Source organism: Juglans microcarpa x Juglans regia, chromosome 3D (assembly GCF_004785595.1).
Source record: "Juglans microcarpa x Juglans regia isolate MS1-56 chromosome 3D, Jm3101_v1.0, whole genome shotgun sequence".
Taxonomy (NCBI): domain Eukaryota; kingdom Viridiplantae; phylum Streptophyta; class Magnoliopsida; order Fagales; family Juglandaceae; genus Juglans; species Juglans microcarpa x Juglans regia.
In genome coordinates, this window is record NC_054598.1 from 6,348,931 (window position 1) to 6,363,778 (window position 14,848).

Here is a 14,848-nt window from a genome sequence, read left to right on the forward strand (position 1 = left end):
AATTTTTTTAAATTTTTATATAAAATATAATAAATAATTTAATTTTTTAAAATAATAATAATATTAAAAAATAATATTTTATTTAATTATTAAATTTTATTTAAAATTATTTCATCTCATTATACTGTTTAAATCGCAGATTATCGGGTCAGCATGAAATATAGTATTCCTAAAATATATATATTTTTTAATAAACACTAAAATTATTTTGTTTAACAGAAAAAGAAAGAAAACCTATTATTCAGACTTTCCAGATGACCAACCTGACAAATCTCTCTCTCTCTCTCTTAAAGGAGAACTGACTTATTCACAGGGGCTCTGAGAGTTTCTCACCCATACCCAACTTGGAATTGAATTTCTTTATTCAAAAACAAACGCCCTCGAAATCTCTGACCCGATAGTTTAGTCACAAAATCTGCATGTGTACGTCGTTGCTTACCGCGTCCCATACATCTCTCTTTAATGCTTAAGAGCCTTGGAAGATAGAGAAAAAAGAGGAAGAAAAAGTTAAAGATAGAGAGAGAGATAGATAGATAGATAGATATATATATATATATATTATATATCAGTATCCTAGGCCGTCTCTCTTTTCCTTTCAAGCTTTCAGCTACTTTATATTTCAATCAGAATTATCTACTACTATATATTAACCACATCTTCATTTTCCAAAGTATATATATAGGTACCGCACTCTCCCCATCGCCACGTTTGTTTTTTGCATGTTCCTTAAAACCAGAGCATTGTACCAGAGAACAAGCAGAGAGAAAAAAAAATCGAAGCCCTTTTATTCTTCAAGGACAAGTCAAGCAATAGGATTGAAGCAAACCCATTTGGTCATCTGTTAGAGAAGGGCTGAGAAAGATCTGAGGAAAGAGGGTCTTGTTTTTGATCGTTTGGTTTTGGTTTGGTAATTGGTGCCGTCTGTTCTTCGTTTTGGAAGTTGTGGTCTTGGAGGGTTGCTTTCTTTGCAAGTATGGCCATTCAAGCGCAGTTGTATTCGGAGAATCTTGGGTTTCCATTGTGCGGCTCACAGGATTGGGTCATGGACAATGGTTGTGGTGGTTTTGGTGGGTTCAATCAAATATTTTCCAATCCCCAACAGAAACAGCAATTACAACGACAACACGTGCAGCAGCTACAAAATCAGCAGCAGAGGAATCAAAACCTGTTTTTTGAGAACAGTTCTCTAACTTCTACCTTGGAAGACAACACCAATGCCATCGGCAACAATAGTCATCTACCAATGCTGTATTCTCAAAGCATAGCTTCTCACTTTGAGGGACAGAGGCAAGAGATAGATCAATATATCAGAGCACAGGTTAGACACAACACCTTCATATTATTTTCAGACCAGAATTCTATTGTTTTCCCACATTATTGTTGGAATTGGATCGTTGGGTTTCTTCTTGTTTTGTCAAATGTTTAGCAGATCTTAATTTCTAATTGGTTTATTTCTTCATCTGGAAGCAGAATGAGAGACTGAGATCAGTATTGCAAGAGCAGAGAAAGCAACAACTTGCAGGACTGTTGAAGAAAATCGAATCAAAATCATATATTTTGCTAAAACAGAAGGATGAGGAAATTGCGCGAGCGGCTAATAGAACAATGGAGCTTGAAGATTTATTGAGAAGATTGGAGTCGGAGAACCAAGCATGGCAGAGAGTGGCCCAAGAAAACGAAGCCATGGTTGCATCTCTTAATAACACTCTAGAACAGGTTTTGGAAAGAGTCCCTTGTGGATTCAACAATGGAGCAGAAGATGCGGAGTCTTGCTGTGGTGAAAGTATAGAGCAAGAAGCAGCAGCACATCAAAACAGAGAGGCATGGTTTGAGGATGAACCGAGAACGAGAATGGTGTGCAAAGGCTGTAACTTTGGGAGTTCGTGCGTGCTGTTCCTTCCTTGCAGGCACCTTTGTTCATGCAAAGCTTGTGAGGCTCTTCTCGATTCTTGCCCCGTCTGCAGAACGGCAAAGAAGGCTAGCATAGAGGCTTTGATTTCCTAGGCAAAATTCCCGAGAAAAGTAAAAAAGAAAGGAAAAACTCATCGAACTATGCTTGGGTTGGTTCAGAGGACGATGAATGAACAGTACCAACTTAGACGCATGCACTGTTTTTAGTTTTTAACTTTTTATTTTTACTCCTTAGGTATCTGTTTTTCAGATTTAAAGTTGTACCTTAAACAACCAAAAATCAACTGAACGGATAGTACAGAGCATCTTTTCCTTTCCTGGATTTACTCCTTTCACCTTTTTTACATTTTCTTTTTTCATTTCAACTTCATTTTTAGTCGTGGTAATTTGATTTGATTATTCATATCATATTTTACCAATTATTTTGCATTTGACAGTGCTGAATTTACAAGTGACAGTAGGGATTGAAAGCAATGTCAGATTAACCTGTCAATGTTCACACTTCACATAAAAAAAAAAAACAATCCTACCCCCAACGTACAGATGCCTAATAAATGGGCAGAAATAATTTTGGGTTTCTGAAAAGGGGGTGAAAAGCGTGCTGCCAAGCTAGGATTAGCTGAGAAACTTTGCAACAGCTACGAAAGGGACACCACCCCCTCTTAGTTTTGCTAGTATTAAAAAAGAGAAGGGAAGTAAGAACAAGCCAAATTTGCTTCTTTAATAGCAAAACCTTTTTTAATTCTAGCTCTTTTCTCTGTGGTCTGCTTTGTCTTCCTTCTTTTGTCTACTACAGGGTTAGTTAACTATTAAGAAAACGTACAGCATGTACAGTTTATTAGTCATTGACAGATGTCAGATATAAGCGTTGAAAGAAAGCAAAGGTTTTTAAAAAAAAAAAAAAAACCAGAAAAAATGGTGTTGTTCAGTGGGTGTAATCAATAACGTAACCCATGCATCTGATACGAAGAATGCTTGATATGCGTGCTTTGAACTTGGGAAGCTTTGATTACCTAGCCCTGCACCGTACATGCATTACTTTATTGCAGATTAATGTGAATGGGATTATCTCCGTTCATTGGGCACTATATTCCAACTTAAACTATATACAAAGATTATCCGTTTTGGACATAACAAGAAGTGTGATCAAACGTACTTTTCAATCCCAATCGATTGGTCATCTCTGCATTATCATCAATAGTTTTTGAATTGATACGACTAAGGCTATGTATATTCTTTCAAAATGCGTTGGCTGGAACCCATTAGTTGGTTTCAAACCAAATCCATCAGACAAACACGAATGCAAATCGTGATAAATGAGTACAGCCCACTTGACATATAAAGATGAAGACAGAGAAAAAGGAGTAGATAGAGTTTTGGGGGGGGGGGGGGGGGGGGGGGGGGGGTGAGTAATTTATGTAGATTGAGATATGTAGGTGTTGTGGGTGAAGAGTTGACAGGAGATTTGTAATGCCAGCAGGAGTCGTCCTTATTTGGCGCCTTCTCTGCTTTCCATTCACCGTACAGCTTTAGACTGTGGGATTGTTTGTTTATGGTGGTGGGGTTCTTTTGGGGCCTCCCCCACCCCTCTCTCTGATTCAGACTTGCCTCTACGCGTGTGTTATTTGTGTGTGTGTGTGGGTGTGAATGAAATGATATTTCCTTGCTGTTTCTTTGACATGCAAACGTGTGGGGGTCCCCCGTCTCTGAAGATTTTGAGTGAGAAAACCAAAGGTGGGACTTTGATTTCCACCCCTTTTTTTTATTTTTTTCCTGCCATTGTTTGTGCTATCTTTTCTGCTTTCCTTGTTTTTTAGTTTTTATACATTGTATATATACGTAGAGAGAGAGAGAGAGAGTACAGGAATCTTGGAGAGAAGTTTTACTGCTTAGTTTACTGGCAGAGACGAATCTACGAAGTACAGGGAAAAGAAAAAGAAAAATCATTCAAAACTTGTTTACATTTTTTATTTTTCACTTTATTAAAGGTGATCTCTACTCAAAATCTAATTCCAATCGAGGATTCCCTTAACTTCTAATGCGATATATTAATGTTTTCTTTTTTCATCTTAGACTATCTTATTTGTTTCGGGTTTTTCTTTTGGACAATACTAGAATGCCTATCAAATGTGCTTACCAAATATGCGCATTGATTTTTTTTTTCCCCCTTTCTATAGGAGGTTTCGAACCCAAATTTTTATCTAAAAAATCGAATTGCATGCCATCAAATCATCATGCTCTTGGCCACGTCAACAATTTTTCATAATTGATTAAAAAAACTGAGGTGGAGGAACCACTTAATATATAAGTCCTATTTCAGGGATTATTGTGAAGTTTGTTTTTATCTCTTGGATCACTTAAAAAAACATATCAAACTTCAATATTGTATTTTCTAAAAGAAAATTATTATATATTTTTTTATTGTTATCATACTAACATTGACACATTGTTAGCGAGGAACTAACATTCGTGAGGATACCCCCGGCCAACTGGCCCAAATACATTCTTAGCTTTCTGAGTCCAGGCCCAAAAGCCAGTTTGCTTTTGCTTTTTTGGGCATCTGGACAAAACGAATCACGAAGTCCGTAAAGTGGAAAAGACGAAAAAACCGAATAATTTTTTTTTAAAAAAAAAAAAAGAAAAGAAAAAGAAAACATAGTAAATAGTAAGCGCACAGCCGAGGCGGTCGTAGGCGAGGCTTCGCTGCGAATTTCCCAGGTTCCTTTCCTCTCTTTGCTCTTGCTCCAATTTTTTTCGAACTTAGCTTGTTTACTTCACCCAGATCTTGTTACGCGGGCAATCCACCTCCTACTCACGTGGTAGAGATCTGGGTCACGATCAAGAGGGTCCTATTAGTATTAATGGTGGACCCATTTCCTCGTTTTATTTCCAGTTGTTTTCAAATTATTGTTCATTCTAATTGGTGGGACTATTGCAATCCAACACAAAAATTGAATGCTTCCCATTGATTTCTGTACGCGCAGCTATTCCAATATTCGTTAACTTTGTGTGTGAATTTAATTGTTGAGTACTGGGTTTTTGATTTGGCAGTCAATGCCTTTCATGCAATTGTAAGGTTGTAGAGAGAAGCTTCCAATGGCGAAAAAGACCACTACAACCCCAGGAAAACTCTCTGTATACCTCTACATTCCCAATATCATTGGTGAGTATTTGATTCTACTAGAGAACTATTCTCTTGTTTTGCTCCTGGATATAATGCTAGACAATTGAATGCTCATATCTTGGTTGCTGAAATTGTGTTTTTTTTTTTTTTTTTTAAAGTTAAATTGGAGATGATTCGACCCCATTCTCTGAAAGTAGCAATTGAATACCGTGGTTGAGTTAAGTTGAGTTGAGATGATAAAATATTGTTAGAATATTATTTTTTAATATTATTATTATTTTGAGATTTGAAAAGTTGAATTGTTTATTATATTTTGTATTGGAATTTGAAAAAGTTGTAATGATGAGTTGAGATGAGTTGAGGTGAGTTGAGTAACCAAACGAAGCTAAGTGTTCAACTTAGTACGGAAACCCATCCTAGGTTTTGATTTCCTTTCCTACTGAACTATTTATCGACCACCAATTGGATTCTAGCAGTCTATTTGTTTTGGAAGAAATGACTGAATAATTCTTTTATGTTGCCTATGTATGAATTACCGCTTAATTGGATGCAGGGTACATAAGGATCATTATAAACTGCATTGCTTTTGCCCAATGCTTCTCCAACAAATGGCTTTTTTCCATTCTTTATTTCTTCAGGTGAGAACCAGCGCTTTGGGAGGTTTCTTTTGGTTTCAAGCTTCATTTTCTTTACCTAATTACCTTGTGTGAAACTGGGAACATTAATTGATTGGATATGTGGTCTCAGCTTTGTATGTGATGGGGTGGATGGATGGTGTGCTCGCAAATTCAATCAAGGTAGCGAAATGTTTGTCGTTGCCAACTATGTTTTACTTCAGTAGCTATTGGCAATTACTTTATCTTTAGCAAAATGGAACCGAATATGTGCATCCCATGTGTGAATTAAATCTATCATTTACGCTGTCAGTCTAGATGGCCTTTGTCTTTATCTCTAGTTGCAAAGAAATTAAATTAAAAAAACAAATTTACTAGAAATCTCATGTTTTGGCTAAAAAAATCCTATTGCTCCTCTCTTAGGTTCGTATCTCATGGTATTTTTGGCCATTCTGTTTTGCTTTGCAGCCTCAAATTTTGGTATCATGGCTTTAATTTGAACCTTATTGTATAATTTGTGTTTATATGAAGCTGAATAGAGCATAAATCTAAAATGAAAGAGGCAACCCCGTTTAAAGATTCAGCTTTTACAGACTTGTTCAAAAATTTGTTGTGTATAGCTAGACAATAGCCTTTCTTATGATAGAGAACTTGTAATGAGCATAATAATGCGATGATGTATGTGATCTTTAATATGATACAACTAGCTGATTAAATATATGAGCTGCAACATTTAATTCACATTCTTTTTCTCTTTTTTTCTTCTTGGTTTGGTTTAACATTTAATTCACTTATTATTTTTTATTTTTTTTGTAATTCAGTTTCAACATTTGGAGCTGTTTTGGACATGATAACAGACAGGTGATCTTTGGAACTCTTCCTCTCTCTCTGGCTCTCTGTTTCTATCTAAACAGAATCATATACCAGTTCTGAGTTTTCTTCAGTTATTTCCCTTATTTATTATAATCCTTCCTGTTGTAAACATCCACGGAAAAGTTGAATTATCTGATTTTAGGTATCAGCTCATGGTAATTACTATGTCTTATGTCCCAGGATTAGCACTGCTTGTCTGTTGGTAATTCTTTCCCAAGTATACAGGTAAGATTTATCATAAGATTTTTCACCTTTCATTGAAGAAGATTGCTCAGACTTATATGCATACATATCTGAGCTTTTTGGTGGGGATTTCAAGCAGGCCTGGGCTGGTCTTCTTGTCATTGCTTGCCTTGGATATTTCCAGCCACTGGCTACAAATGTACAGGTACGGCCCCGCCCCCATCCCCACCCCCAAAGTTTATATTCTTTTATGATCATATCTACTGGATGGCATTGTTTTTTATCCTAATCAGCACTCTCTTATGTTGGGACATTTTTCTACTGTTGCTGGATCAGTACTTTCTTGTTAGGCAAGGCTAGTCATAAAGATGTGAAAGACAGTTCTAATTGGCTCTTCAAGGCATACTACGGAAACAGAATGTTTATGGCCTATTGTTGTGTTGCATGTGAGGTAAGTTTTACTTTTGGTCAGTCTGTTTAGGTGAGAATTAACTAGACCCTTCTCCTGATTTGTCTTTTCAAGTCTGCAGGTCCTTTATATAATATTGTTTCTTATTGCGGAGAATCAAACTGAAAATTTGATGGATGTAAGTGCAAATTTAGTTACTGTTGTCAAAGATTTTAAATTTCAGGGAGGATTTCCCAGGTTATATTAGTTTCAAAATTAAATCATTCTCTCTTTTAGGTGTTGATGACTTCTGCAAGACAGAGTCCAGTTCTTTCTTTTCTACTCGTTTTGAGTTTATTTGGATGGGCAATCAAGCAAGCTGTTAATGTCATACAGGTAACTATCAACGTCTTTATAACTTCTAGAAGAACTCCTGTCCACCTAAATTATATTTTGACAGTCAAGACATTTATAAAAGCAAAATAGCATCTTTCTTTTCCTGAAGAGGATCAATGCTAGATTCATTTCCTCATTTATTTTATGCCAAAAATCATAATGCATGGCTCAGAATCCAATGTTTGAGTATGATTGAAATGTTATTACTTATAATTAGATCCTTTTTTATTTTTTTTATTTTTGCTGAAGTGATATCGTATTCTTTCTGGGATCTTGGTGAATGGTGACTTTATTGTGTATAGTGGTGGTAAATTTTTTGCATTGGTTGCCTTATTATCACCCATTTGCTCCCTGGTAGATAAGATTATGAGATCTAATTTGAAGAACTCCTTCTATGCATGGTACATGTTGCATTTAATCATCTGAAAATTCTCTAGTTGATATTTATGCTTAGTTGTTATTCAACTTGGTCGTGACTCTTATTCAACAGTCAGATTAAACAAACAAATCATTTCATGCTTTCAGATGAAGACAGCAGCTGATATATGTGTGCTTTACGACATCAACAAAAAGCAGAAGCCCTAATGTCTTTTTACTGCTGATATCTGTCACTATGTTCTGCCTTCAGTGCCCAGTTAGTTTTTGATTCTTGCCCTAAAGGCTAATGGAATCTCTAGGTAATGGTCTTCTGAAAAATTGAAGCAAGTTTGTAACTGTTAGAAGAGCGCTTTCTCTCCATGATGCTTTGTGTATCCTTGGCCTGAATGCGGGTTTTCACTGCTCATTTCATTTTGGCCTTTTGCTTTTGTTTATCCTTTATTCTTTTTCCAGCTTTGTTGATGTCTATATCCGGTTTGTATGCCATAATTTAATTCACATAGCCTGTGTGCTATTTGCCCATCTGGAACTTGATATTGACGATACTATTACTGAACACGCTTTGCGAAGGCATTTCCCCTCCCCCATAAATGACTGAATATTTGTTATACCTGTTTATGAATAATTAGAGACAATGGTGAGTGGTGACAAATATTTTTCCTCAAAAACTGCATACAAACGCAAGGAGTACGAGTATGTGGCGGTGTTGCCTAGAAGAAAGGCCGTTCGTTCCGAGAGTATTAAGTGCTTTTGACTCGCTGTTTCGCAGGAGACCCTGAGAATGAGCATTCTTATGGAGATTCATTTGGAAAAGACCCATGATAGACAAATGAAGGAATCGAGCATTCCTCAAATCAGGCCTAACGATAAAAGTACCGGTAGCACACCAATTCTTGTCACATTTCAAAGAGTCCTGAAAATCTTTGACCACTCTTCGGGTGCTTGTCCCATAATCTTATCAGAGTGACATAGTTACAAAAAGATTATACAAAAATAATCTCACAATTTGATATAGTTTCATTCAATCCGTCATATGTATTTTACAATAAAAATAACTTTACAATCTAATAAATCACTTCAATTTATGTGATTAGTTTTGTATAATCACTGTAGTTGAGTATCTCATGTTATTGCTGTTGGGCGAAAAAAAGCCCACCAACAGGCTGGCTACACGTAAGATAGAGATTTTGTAGCACAATAGAATGAAAAGCAGTTAATTAATTGCTCTAATAGTAGAATAAAATATTGTTAAACATATTATCTTTTAATATTATTACTGTTTTTAAATTTGAAAAAGTTGTATTGTTAATTATATTTTATGTAAAAATGATAAGATGAGTTGAATTGAGTTTTAAATTCAAACCACCCTTAATCTTTTTCCATAAAATATCAAATTACATTTTCTACATGTGCATGATATATTTGAAAATTAAAAATTTGAATTTTAAATTTTTGAAAAATGATTGATTATCATTTTTCACATGCGCATCATATGAGTAAAAGTTTGAATTTTAAATTTTTGAAAGATGATATAATTATCATCTTTCACATGTGCATGTTTTGTTTGAAAATTTTGAAAAGTGATTGATGCTCTTTTTGACATACGTAAAAGATAGATATTTTGTTGGAAAATTTTAAAAAGTAAATAATACTCATTTTATCATATACAAAAAGTAAAAGATTAAGTTTAAAAATTACATAAAAAGATGAAATTTTATTAAAAATTTTGAAAAGTGAATGGAGCTACTTTTTGACATGTAAAAATTTTTAAATTTAAAAATCAAACCTACGAAGCTTAATGCACGGATGAGTGGGGAGTTTAGGTAAGGGATGAGATCTGGTATAGTCAAGTGCATAATTAATCACATAACATACTGACACGACGGAATGGGATTGGAGGGCTGGTTATGGCCGGAGACCAAACCGTCTGATCTCCATGTTTTCTCTATATTTTTTTAAAGTCGCCAGAATCAATTCAACTCGAAGACAGCAGAGATAATCAATACAGCATGCTTGCTGCACCCACCACACAGCTGAGCTAGGAGCAGGTGTTTAAAAGAAGTCTCTCTCACAACGTTCATAAAAAGAAAAAGGAAAGTCTCTCCTTGAAAGAAATTGTACCGCTAGTCAACGCATGATTTCATTTTTTCTTTTTCTTTATCCTCTTTTTTTCCTCTCAAAATTGGAAGCCCATTGGCCTAAAGAATATTAGAGATGGTACAAGGTCAGACGGCTTTAGCCTGTCGAAAATGTTTTATACCGAGGCCCGTACAAAACACACAATAACTTGAATAAAGTAGAGCACTATTTGTGTGAAACATTGAGCATAACCAATCTGAAATCTGCCACAAAAAAGAACCATAAAGAGGTTTTCAAATGCACCAGGTTCGTTTGTACGTAAAGATTACAACCTTCAAACGCCAAAGAAGACAAATTAGAGAGGATGATTCTCACTAATACAAGATGCGGTAACTTTTGCCGCAAACAAATTGGCTGACTCTTTTTTTAAGCTCTTTTCACTAAAACAAACAAGGATGCTTCCGAAATATGGATCATGGAAAGTTGGTAGGGGATACTAATATAGGCTATAGCCAAAAAACTGACTAATGAGTATGGCAAATCCAAGGGCAATTGCTACAAGGGAAGAAGCCCATGTGAGTTTCTCAGTTATTCTTGGAACTTTGTCCTTTAATGCTTGACTACACGAACCTATAAACACTGTATAGCTTCCCATTGCAATGACGGTCCCGAGCAAGAACATAATAAGAAACGCAGCTCCAGCAATGCGAGAAGGCAAGGCAAGTGCTGGCAAGACCATCATCAATGCATCTGGCTGAAGCCCGTGGACAATTCCGGTGGCAAAAGTTGCAAAACCAATCTTCTTCTTCCCAACCGTTGGGTTTTCAAGCCCTTCATAAATACCAACATCACACTCGCCATTTTCTAAAGCAACACATGGAGTGGGGACTTCTGATGCTTCCCTAATGCCCATAGCACCAATAACAAGTAAGGTAATGGCCACCACTCTTGTGCCCCAAGTTCGGATTACTTCAATGTGAAGCCGATCCTTTAAGAGTAGAAATAGCAAGCCAAAAATTACCTGACCAGCGTCATGGCCACAACCCCAAAGGGCTCCAACAGCAGCACTTTCTATGCGGCTACGACCAATTGAGAGTGGGGCCAAAGCAGCAAGGTGGTCAGGTCCTGATAGTGTGTGTAAGCAACCAGCAAAGAAACCAGTCCAAGCACTACTAAGTAATTCAGTCCGAATCAGTCTTTCCCCAACTGCAGCAGCACCAGGAGCCCCCGCCTTAGTTGCACTTTGAAAGGTTGCAAAAGCTGCCGGCGCAAAAACTGGCTGGAGTACGATCATAATTAGAGCAGAGATTACCATAAACGTTCCAGTAGTGGCTACCTGCAAAGTGTTCAAAATGAGGACATTTTGTAATTTTCATCAAGTAATTGGGATGATCGACCAATAGAAGAAGTTCAGACATAATTTATGTATTTGGATTTCGAAAACCCTCTAAAAAAAAGATGATTATTCTAGCTAATTTAAAGTTACCACTTACCAGTTGGTTGCAAATAATACTAACAATATTAAGGCCTCGTTTAGATAGTGAGATGAGATGAGATGAGATAATCTGTGAATAGCAGTGAAATGATTTGTAAATAATAGTAAAATTGTTTGTGAATAATAGTGAAATGATTTGAATTAAAATGTTTATGGGGGTTTTGGGAAAGGAGAGAAAAAGTTGAATAAAAATATTATAAAATTAAAATATTGTTAGAATATTAAATTATTTTTATTTTGAAATTTGAAAAAATAGAATTGTTTTTTATGTTTTGTTTGGAAATTTAGAAAAATTATAATAATTAAGTAATGATTAGATGAAAAAGTTGAAAATTTGAAAATTTGAAATTGAAAAGTGTTTGTGTTTATGGTGTTTGAATATTGAGATGAGAGTGTCTTGTTATCCAAACCAGACCTTATCAGATGGGAGTATAATTGACCATCTGTAGTACAAACCATTGTTTATGAGGATTCTGAAAAACCCTCCGATAATATTAGGTACGTTAGAGTTAACACTTGTCAGTTGGTTGCAAAATGACAATACCAACAATCGTTTGCACTTCAAGGCTACTTGTGTGTAAAAGTCCAATGTCAGCTTGCTTCACGAATTTCAAACATGGTAATGAAAAAAAATCCCAAATTTTCTTTTACAAGAACTGAAAACGGTCCAAACACAAAGAGCTGCGCCAACTAGCGCCCAATGCAAAACCTCAAAAACCATAATGCAGGAAACCTTGTACAGTTCAGGAACTAATTATTGTAAAGGCACTGATAGACGGTGACAAATTCAATGGCTGTAAACTAGACCCAAATCAAGGATTTCCCTTCTCTTTTCCTCATTTAGAGAACCAAAAAGATCTTCGTAATCCTCAGTCCAGCTTGAGCTTGATTCGAATGATTTGAGAGGTAAACATCTATAATAAAGGGCATCTGAATGAAAAGTCCCAGAGGAAAATGTGAATAATAACTGAAACTCTCTTCTTTCTCACTCCGTTTTCACAGCACCCAAACAGCACATTTCTTATCAACCATCATAGAATTGACACATAGCAACATATAATCGCAGCAATGATCACATACAATCGTAAAAGAAAGCTCCACACAGAGAAACTAGACAAGAAACAAGTTTTACACAAATATTTGCACAAAGATCATACCTTTCGTTGCTCAGTTGCCCCAACTGCGATCTGTTTGAGAAGATGGGGTTTTGGCACCGGCCCATTTGGCGAGCCGAGCCGGGAAGAAGGCGGAGCTGGTGAATTTCTCAATCCAAACGATGAAAAAGAAGAAGAAGGAGATGGGTCGTCGTTTTTGCAAGAGAAAGAGCTTACCCGTCTGGAATCGGAGGGAATTGTTTGGAGAAAGCCAAGTCTTGCGGAGTCAAGCCCGCCGAATCGAGGGACAAAGAGAGCACGTTTTGGGTGGAGCTTGAAAGGGGTTGGAGAAGAAGAGTACAGAAGCCTTTCCATGGCCTCTCTGGTGTCTCTCCCCTCCGTCTGTGGAGAAATTAGAGAGAGGTAAAAGATTTTGCGGAGAGAGAGAAGGAGAGGGAGAATGCGAGAGAGGTGGTTGAGGATAAAGTGGCATAGAAAGTTCAACCGAAAATTGAACACAAGATTATAATATTAGCTTATATTGTAGTACTTTGATTTATTAACCTAAAGTCAATGAGGAAAGGAAAAAAAAAAACTACGATAAAAATTTACTTTTCTGTATATTTTCAACGGAAAATTGTCACGTCAATGAAAAAACTCTTATACAATAAATTAAAAAAAATCATTTAAAAATAAGAGAATTCTGAAATACATTTAGATACAAAATAACTTGAGTGGTGCTTGACTCTTTGTTTCTTTGTTTTCTGTTTATAATGTTCTTTGAATTGTATACTGGATGTGCCTCAAGATTTAGTTGTACTATATTCAACGAGGAACTTAAAGTTTAAGTCAATTTATTACCCAAAATTGAAATATCTTACCTACATTACCAAATAAATTGGCAGCCAATACTATTGTTAAGACAATTTGGTTTCCATAAATTTTTCTCAGCTATTTTTTTTTATTGGTTCAAGTTGCAAGCAAATTAAATTATATCATTTACTAACCCCAACTTCCAAAATAATAATAATAATAATAATAATGAAACCTAATCAATAACTTGTTGGGTTGTGTTACCGTGCTGCTCAACTTTGATTGTTGGGCGTGTCCGTTAGCACAAAATTTTTTTTATTTATATTTTTTTAACATATTTAAATATTTTTAAAAAATAAAAAATATATTAATATATTAAAAATCACTTTCTTAATCATCAAGTAAAAAAATTAAATATATAAAGAGACAAAGATAGACGACATACTAACATTTTTCTTTTAAGAAAAGTGTTAGGCAGCTATCATCATCAGTCCAAAAGAAACTTGGGGGCATAATTGTGGCCGGCTATCTCCCTACACAAATAAGAAAATTCTTGTAATGTCTCATTCATTTATTCAATTTTGCTACCCCCACTTCTTGTTAGGCTCTATGTTATTCAACGCCAATGATCCCTTTCTCAAACATCACCATTTCCTCGTTTATCTGTTTCTTTCAATGAGGGGTTGCCAAGATGGAAAGCTTCCTCGTTTGGCCGGCAATGACTTCAAAAGAATTTTCTTTTGGCTTCATTCCTCAAATAACCTCGTCTTATCATTGAATATTCAATTTTTTAAATTATTCTTTGAAGATAAAGTATCAGTTTACAAAAAAGCTCACATAAAAAAAATATATAAATCGAAGTAGTTTAATTTAATACATTAAATCAATTTTATAATAAAAATAATATTATAATCTAACATATCCTATCAAATTATTACAATCACTTTGTTGACAAAATATTTTTATTATTAGACAATAATCTTAGTAATTAGATTTTTATTTTTTATTTTTTTTATTTTTAAATGTTAGCACGAGCTGGATTATTACATGGTATAGATATAAATTTCTTTTATTATATCTAAATTATTATTTGGTAATTTAAAAATCCGCGCTATGTAAATAAAATAACATTTTTTTTTCCCTAAACCAAAGGGCAAAGGGTGAAAAGCACGTTCCCCACTCGCGCTTGCCTTCGCACTGATACATACAGACCTCGCGCTTGTGTGCGCGCTACACACGCACAGCAACATAGTGCTCCTCTCGTTGGTGGCGGGCAGCCTATATTATTGGGCTACAAATGGACCTCTAGTACTTGGGCTCGAATAACCCAATTCCTTTTGAGCATAGGTAAATGATGGTGTAGTGACACATTTGGGTATTGTCTGTTTGATTATTGGGCTCGGCCCATTAGAGTAGAATTATCCACTTGATTTAGCAAAATTTTGTTGGGGACAAAGGGTTATTTCTGTAATTTAGAGGGAAGGCCCCATCGTCGCCTTA

At 35.6% G+C, this 14,848-nt stretch overlaps 3 protein-coding genes across 4 annotated transcripts; 2 read left to right on the plus strand and 1 right to left on the minus strand.

Moving 5' to 3' along the window:
- Positions 1–279: 279 nt before the first annotated feature.
- Positions 280–2,233, plus strand: LOC121254271 (probable BOI-related E3 ubiquitin-protein ligase 2). The gene is made up of 2 exons (XM_041154241.1): positions 280–1,318; positions 1,471–2,233. The coding sequence occupies exons 1-2, from the start codon at positions 974–976 to the stop codon at positions 2,002–2,004; spliced, it is 879 nt and encodes a 292-aa protein (XP_041010175.1). The 5' UTR covers positions 280–973; the 3' UTR covers positions 2,005–2,233.
- A 2,263-nt stretch (positions 2,234–4,496) lies between these two features.
- Positions 4,497–8,387, plus strand: LOC121254273 (CDP-diacylglycerol--inositol 3-phosphatidyltransferase 1). Of its 2 annotated transcripts, none has more exons than XM_041154243.1 (11): positions 4,497–4,629; positions 4,963–5,074; positions 5,589–5,673; positions 5,783–5,832; positions 6,471–6,510; positions 6,703–6,747; positions 6,845–6,910; positions 7,042–7,156; positions 7,236–7,292; positions 7,391–7,489; positions 8,015–8,387. In XM_041154243.1, exons 2-11 carry the CDS (start codon positions 5,008–5,010, stop codon positions 8,072–8,074), a joined length of 684 nt encoding a protein of 227 aa, XP_041010177.1. In that variant the 5' UTR covers positions 4,497–4,629; positions 4,963–5,007; the 3' UTR covers positions 8,075–8,387. The 2 variants fall into 2 exon arrangements, with proteins under 2 accessions (XP_041010177.1, XP_041010178.1); XM_041154244.1 differs by lacking the exon at positions 4,497–4,629 and adding an exon at positions 4,639–4,775.
- Positions 8,388–10,222: 1,835 nt separating this feature from the next.
- On the minus strand, positions 10,223–13,048 carry LOC121254276. Its single transcript, XM_041154246.1, has 2 exons — positions 12,599–13,048; positions 10,223–11,282 (listed from the first exon to the last, which is right to left on the minus strand). Exons 1-2 carry the CDS (start codon positions 12,908–12,910, stop codon positions 10,443–10,445), a joined length of 1,152 nt encoding a protein of 383 aa, XP_041010180.1. The 5' UTR covers positions 12,911–13,048; the 3' UTR covers positions 10,223–10,442.
- Between the last annotated feature and the right edge of the window lie 1,800 nt (positions 13,049–14,848).

Bases quoted from the DNA above. Each gene is read 5' to 3' on its own strand.
- LOC121254271 (XM_041154241.1), top strand. From the start codon at position 974: ATGGCCATTCAAGCGCAGTTGTATTCGGAGAATCTTGGGTTTCCATTG. The intron at 1,319-1,470 runs GTTAGACACAAC...ATCTGGAAGCAG, and splicing joins ATCAATATATCAGAGCACAG to AATGAGAGACTGAGATCAGT.
- LOC121254273 (XM_041154243.1), top strand. From the start codon at position 5,008: ATGGCGAAAAAGACCACTACAACCCCAGGAAAACTCTCTGTATACCTC. The intron at 5,075-5,588 runs GTGAGTATTTGA...AATTGGATGCAG, and splicing joins CTACATTCCCAATATCATTG to GGTACATAAGGATCATTATA. The intron at 6,911-7,041 runs GTACGGCCCCGC...TTGCTGGATCAG, and splicing joins CACTGGCTACAAATGTACAG to TACTTTCTTGTTAGGCAAGG.
- LOC121254276 (XM_041154246.1), bottom strand. From the start codon at position 12,910: ATGGAAAGGCTTCTGTACTCTTCTTCTCCAACCCCTTTCAAGCTCCAC. The intron at 11,283-12,598 runs GTATGATCTTTG...AACACTTTGCAG, and splicing joins GGGCAACTGAGCAACGAAAG to GTAGCCACTACTGGAACGTT.